The sequence below is a fragment of the Pteronotus mesoamericanus genome, unplaced genomic scaffold (genome assembly GCF_021234165.1).
Source record: "Pteronotus mesoamericanus isolate MK-2021 breed Mesoamerican mustached bat unplaced genomic scaffold, CSHL_Meso_final contig_166, whole genome shotgun sequence".
NCBI lineage: Eukaryota > Metazoa > Chordata > Mammalia > Chiroptera > Mormoopidae > Pteronotus > Pteronotus mesoamericanus.
This window is the reverse complement of record NW_026555066.1, coordinates 2,709,379-2,715,987: the sequence shown is the minus strand read 5'-3', so window position 1 is coordinate 2,715,987 and position 6,609 is coordinate 2,709,379. Positions and strand designations below refer to the sequence as shown.

At 46.4% G+C, this 6,609-nt stretch overlaps 1 protein-coding gene across 1 annotated transcript; it reads left to right on the top strand.

Moving 5' to 3' along the window:
• The first annotated feature begins 1,849 nt into the window (after positions 1 to 1,849).
• Positions 1,850 to 3,428, top strand: LOC129064563 (spindlin-2). Its single transcript, XM_054565701.1, has 2 exons — positions 1,850 to 2,035; positions 2,647 to 3,428. The coding sequence occupies exon 2, from the start codon at positions 2,649 to 2,651 to the stop codon at positions 3,426 to 3,428; it is 780 nt and encodes a 259-aa protein (XP_054421676.1). The 5' UTR covers positions 1,850 to 2,035; positions 2,647 to 2,648.
• The last annotated feature ends 3,181 nt before the right edge of the window (positions 3,429 to 6,609 follow it).

The window sequence follows — 6,609 nt, the reverse complement described above, 5'->3', positions numbered from 1 at the left end:
CAAACCTTTGAGCCTATTATCTACTGGAATTATCAAATTCTACCTGCATCGACGTAATTCTCAAGAGAGTACTAACAATGACTTCCTAGTCATTCCAGATTCCCTTTGAAGACAGTGACCCTCCACAAAAGGAGGTCAGAAAACTCTTTTTCAGGAGAGGAGATTTGGATTGGTTTCTAAGTTAAATGTGAGCTTTGATGCCCTGGAACATCTAATATACTATTATATCCCTATGATTAACCTTATGGGGACAAAAAATTCAAAATCATGACTATAAAAGTATAACTGTAACAAGGGTTGGTTCAATTGTCAAAGATGTTCATAAATGATCCCCAAAGACAGGGTATTTCACAGGGAATGTAAATATGCCAAGTTGAAAAAATTCAGAAATAAAAATTTTGAAAGAGGGTAAACTGTTGACCTAGGCAAAGAAATGAGAACAGATCTACAATTAATTGACAGTGGTATATCTATCTAGGAATAATATCAGAAAACATATATTTTAGAATAATACAAACTTTTAGACTGTCTTTCAAAATAAAAGCATGAAATGGCTGTGGACATTGCTGATTACTTCACCAATACTTCAATCTTCCTTGATTATATAGTACTTATGTCATTTTGATGGGATTAATCCCACCCTCAATATTCATGTGGTCATTCTTCTATATGTATCTGTGTTCAAATCTTGTCTTCTTAAAAGGACACCACTGATATTAGGTTAAGGCCAACCTATGTGACCACATTTTACCTTAATTACCTCTTTAAAAGCCCTACCACCAAATATTTTCACATTATGAGGTGCTGAGGACTAGGACTTCAACATCTGAATTGTAGGAAACACAATTCATCCCTTAACACTGAGCACTTAGATTAAGTCTACTCAAACACTTATTAGGTTTTTCAAATACATAGCCAATAAATTCATTTTATTTTACATCAGTTTGAGATGGTTGTCAACTTCAACATAACTGAAAACATTCTGCCTGATACAGCACATTAATAGTATTGATATTTTACAGAATTATCGTGTACTATGGACAAAAAAACTATAAATAACAAAAAACATACAAAATATTCAAAATGGATGCTACTTTATGCAAAACTATATATGGTTTGTTATAAATTGCAATTATATTTGAGAATAATTCCTTAAGGTTAAGCCTTACTTCTCCAAAATTAAGCCTCTGAATTTAAGAGAAGACTGCCCCTGCTTTCAAGAAACTCTTATTATGTGTGGGTTTGTATGTATATACAGAGAATTACGTCTGTATGTTGCGACTGGTTAGAGGTGTATACTTGGAATTCTCTGTTTGTGAATGTGAATATCTGCAAATATAGAATAAGTACATATATATGCACATACATGTATTTGTGCACGAATAAAAAGGATTTCTGTATCCATATGTTTTGAATAAGGTAACATATTTCTGTGTGAATATGAGTATGCAAATATGTGAGGAATGTGTTAAAAACAGAAAACCACTCAAGGAGGAAACTGAAGGGTGGAGTTAGAGGGCCTGAGAATGTGGAAGTGGGGAGGAAAAGAAGAAAACAGGACCACCGATGGGTCAAACAGGTGTGAAATTTAGAAGACTGAAGAGAAGCCCAGGCGTCTTATACTAGGAAAAGAAGACTGCCTGCTCAGTGTATAGCACGAAAAGGAGGCCTCTTTACTGACAAAAAAACCCCTAAGAGCTTAGTCTTATGCGAAAAGAGGGAGGAGACTGCTGCAGCAGTAGCGGCTGGTGGGATCCCGATGTGGCAGCGGGGTGTCTGCCGCCGTCAGGGAGGCAGAGGGCCCGCGAGCACAGTGCCGGAGACACAGCCACCATCCTCTCCGCCTGCCCGGCCGCCTCCGGGACACGCTCCTCGTCTACGGATTCTCTCCAACCAGCTTCAGCAAGCTCCCGGCTCGGCGCCCGCTAATCCTCCTTCCACACGGGCTCACAGCGCAGGCAGGAGCGAAGTGTCTGATTTGGGCACGTGAGGCCCGCGATCCGAGCGGTGGACGCCAGGCAGGCCAAGGCCATTGGTGGGTACCAGGATGGAGAAAGGAGATGGGGTGGACTCTTGCAGGAGATAGCGGTGGACACCGACTCCTAGTGAGGCTGGGGTGGAAAAGTGCAATGGGCTATAGGAAAAGGGGTGGCGTTAGGGAGACAGGCAAGAAATTGAAGCGAGGGCGAGGGAGCCAGGGAAACAACTGGGGGTTGTCAGGGGGTGTGTGGGCAGCAGGCGGGGGCGTTCAGGGCTGGAGGACACTGACTGTCTGCGGGTCGAAGCTGGGAAGGGATAGGTGCTTTGCGGGGGATTTAGAGAGTGGGCACCAGTGGCGGGCAGTGGAGGCAGCGGGCTCTGAACAAGGAGGTAAAGGAGGTAGCCTGCCCCCCCCCCCGCGGAGTTCGTAACCCCAGCCAGTACCAGTGCCGCTGCTGCCCTTCCCTGCAGCCTAAAGGAACCCGGGGATGGAGAGCACTTGCGGGCACCCCACCAGGATTTCCAACATTGGTTCCAGGCTCGTAGGGAGAATTCAGTTGCCACCACAGGGTACAGAGAGACATCGCTGTCGGGAGAACTTCGCCTTGTGGCATAATGATTGTCTTCTTACCTTCTCTCGTCTTACCTTCTCTCTTCCTGCTGTAGGCATGAAGACCTCCAACACACAGGAAGCCCCAGGGCAACAAACCAGGGCACCAGTGGGGGGACGGGCCACTGGGTCTGCAAACATGACGAAGAAAAAAACCTTCCAAAAGAAGCAGAGGGGCAGACCTTCATCCCAGCCCCGCAGGAACATCGTGGGCTGCAGAATTTCACACGGGTGGAAGGAAGGCGATGAGCCCATCACCCAGTGGAAAGGAACCGTTCTGGATCAGGTGCCTATAAATCCCTCTCTTTATCTGGTGAAATATGACGGAATTGACTGTGTCTATGGACTGGAACTTCACAGAGATGAAAGAGTTTTGTCTCTTAAAATTCTTTCTGACAGGGTGGCATCATCTCAAGTCAGTGATGCAAACCTTGCAAATACCATAATCGGTAAAGCTGTGGAACACATGTTTGAGGGCGAGCATGGTTCTAAGGATGAATGGAGAGGCATGGTCCTAGCCCAAGCACCAATCATGAAAGCCTGGTTTTATATCACCTATGAGAAAGATCCTGTCTTGTACATGTACCAGCTTCTAGATGATTATAAAGAAGGAGACCTCCGTATCATGCCAGAGTCCAGTGAGTCTCCTCCAGCAGAGAGGGAACCAGGAGGAGTTGTAGATGGCCTGATAGGTAAACATGTGGAATATACCAAAGAAGATGGCTCCAAACGGATCGGCATGGTCATTCACCAAGTGGAAGCCAAACCTTCTGTGTATTTCATCAAGTTTGATGATGACTTCCATATCTATGTGTATGATTTGGTGAAAAAGTCCTAACTGTTAGGGCACAATTGGCCACATTTGTGAAAACAAATGTATACTTTGTAGACATGAAAAATGATGTTGCTTTTCAGTGTATTGGGAGCTTAAGAGTCCCCATTAATTCAGCATCTTTGCCAGCATAACTGTTGTTTTGTTCTGAAAAATACAAATGTATGTGGACATGACATGCTGTGTGTAAGCACTTTATCATGTTGAACACACTGGGTGTGTTTGGTGGAAGGGGTATGAAAGGAAGGGACAGCTGTAAATTCAGGCTGCAAACAAAGTTCAGCTACTATCATAATCAGTCATCTAAAAATGGAATAGGACTTAGCTGGCCTGGTCTTGGGAGGAGGGAGGAGAAGGAACTAGAGATGGGCTGTGGGGGGAGGGGAAAGGGGAGGTGACTGCCTAGGAAGAGGTGGGGAGGGGGCCAGAAATGGGAGTCTCCCTGGGTGAGGAATGTCTCAGGAGGGGGGAGGCACCCAACTGGAAGGAGGTAAAGAACAAAGGAGGAAGGGGGAGATCTTGGGTTTAGAGGAAAACAGGCAGAGTAAGTTGAGTAGAGGGGGGCACAGAGAAGCTTAGAAGTCTAGAGCAAGGGGGAGAAAGACCAAGTTGCCCGGGACTTGGGGAGAGGCTAAAGGACACTCAAAGAGAGGATCTGTGCATGCATGCATGAGGGGCCAAAGGGGCAGGGGCACTGAGGAAAGAAGGATTCCAAGAAGAAAGACTGACCAAGGGAGCGAGAGTACAGGAAAAGAGGTGCGGGCAGTGGGGCCTAGGAGAGACGGGAAGGTGCAAGGAAAAGGCGGACTTCTGACGGTATCCACAGTGCTGTCCCCGGCTCTGTGCACAAAAGATGTGGCAACTGTCAAAGAAACCAGATGGACCGACAGGGATGACTCAAGTGTTAACGCAGCAGCCGAGTTCATGCCTAAAACCTTACTTCAGGGAATTCATGCCACAACTGCAAAGCAGAACCCCCAACCCTCAGCCTAAACACACGCTATGACAGTGTGCACTTAAGCATGTGGCTGCGGGTGGCCTCACATTTCCCAGAGGACCCAGGTGCAGTAAATGTTGGACCTGAAGGTCTTGGTTCCTTTGCCCTGCACTGTATAAACAATTCCTGTGAACCTTGCTGAACTCAGGTATGGCAGCCCCTTCACTGTTCTTCCTCCCGCTGGACTGTACCTTGCCTCCCTATGGAGGAAGGGCATCAGGGGATCGAGCCTGCTGCTTCTCTCCAGGGAATGGGGCATGGCAGTCCATGCATCTCTCAGTAGTTGCCTGAAACCACAGGTGGCTCCACCCAGTGCTCCACCAAATTGAGGTCTGCTGCCCCCAGAAGCACCATTTGTTGGCTGTATGCCAACAAATTGGGTGGCTACTGACCCTTCACAGGGACCTCCTGGCTGGTTTTACCCCTCCCCCAAGCACATGGGCAGCATCGATGGAAGTATGTGCAGCTCTGTTTCCAGGTGAAATAGATGGCATGGGGCAGTCAGGCTGGGATTTGTGCCTTGGTGTAATTCCTTCAACCCTGTATTGCCGCATAGAGGTGTGGTGGTTGGTGGCGAGAGGGTGCATTAACCCCAATGCAGTCCCCTCAGATACGCTATCCTGGCACATGGGTCTGCGTTCCTCTCTTCCTGCCCCCCTTGCCTTTCCTTAGTCGTGCCATATAAATTTCCCTCAAAACCCTCTCTCTAGTTCACCCACCCCACACTTCACCAAAATATACCCTTGCCTTCCAAGGAAGAGTTCTTGTGACCACCCTCTGCCCAGGGTCCCCAGACTTCATGAATAGCAGGGGAAGGTGGAAGCAGGGAGCTCCGTGAGTTGAAAGAAGCAGTAATACCTGTTCATTCCCCACCCAACGTGACCTGAAGCTGTTCGCTTCAAGAATGACACAAGGCAAGCCCACCTCTCCATAGCAGGGATTAATTTTCTTTCGAACAGCACACAATTTAGTCTGACAAACACCTCCAGGCCACCTATGTGCCAATTTCAGCCAGCTGTCATGTTTCATTTGATCTTGTTGTTTTTGTTTTCTGTGTTTAAATAGCTACTTGGACGTTTAGGAGATTTCACATTACAAAATTTCTTATTTCTGGGTCACCTTAAAAAATAGTAAACTGAGGATTAGGGCCCACATTCCAACAAGGATACAAGCAGCTGGGTCTGAGGAAGGGCTCAGCCCATTATAGACTCAGAATGCTCTCTCAAGTTGGCCAAGCCCCCAGCTGGCCTGTTTCACTCTAATAAAATTCCCACTTGTCCCCTGGAGGCAATTGTGTTTCTAGCTTTGGGGAAAGACACAGAGAAAACTGTCTAGCTCCCCTTTTGGCTCACTCTGACCCCAATTTTTTATTTGCTTGATTTATCTGCATCCCACCAACAGTTACTACAGGTAGGCTCTCTGCCAGGCAGTCTTTAGGCACAGGTACTTATGATATGGTAATGGAGGAAAGAGACAAATAAAATAATCCTACCCTCATGGAACTTTAATTTTAGTGTGTCAGACAGTAGCCAAAACACAGTTAATAAATATAAAGTATTTTCACAGTGATCAGTGTTAAGAAGGATAAAAAAGGGAAGCACGGAATGAGGGATGTAAATTCCAGGCAGGAGTCTGAAGTTGAATAGATAGGAGGCCAGGGAGAGCCTTGCTGAGAGCAAGGCTTTGGGGTGAAGACCTGAATGCAGTGAGAAAACTGGCCCTGTGCCTGTCTGGGGAAGGAGCATTCCAGGTAGAGGGACAGCGAGAGCTGAGCCCCCAAGACACTTGTGGCCTGGCGTGTTCACGGAGGACTGAGGATACCAGCATGGCTGAAGCTGAGTACAAGGTAGAGAAGATCAGGAAGTGAGTTTAGGGAGAAACATAAAGCTTCTAAGCCTGGGAGGTGCTAGAATGAATTTGGCGTTTACACGGAGTGTGTTTGGGAGCCATTTGATTCTTTTTAGTGAGGTGTGATGTGATTTGTCTCATGTTTTAACAGGATCCGTCTGAACACTCAGGAATGTAGTCTGTGTGAGGTGTAAGGGTAAAAAAAGGGAGATCAATGTTGGACTATCCACTATTCCATGTGACAGGTAACAGTGGATTAAACTAGTCTGGTGATAATGCATATTATGTGAATTGTTTGAACTCTGGCTATATTTTGAAGCATAGATTCAAAATTTGAATTTT

Excerpts from the sequence above, each read along its gene's own strand:
- LOC129064563 (XM_054565701.1), top strand. The coding sequence starts at position 2,649 with ATGAAGACCTCCAACACACAGGAAGCCCCAGGGCAACAAACCAGGGCA.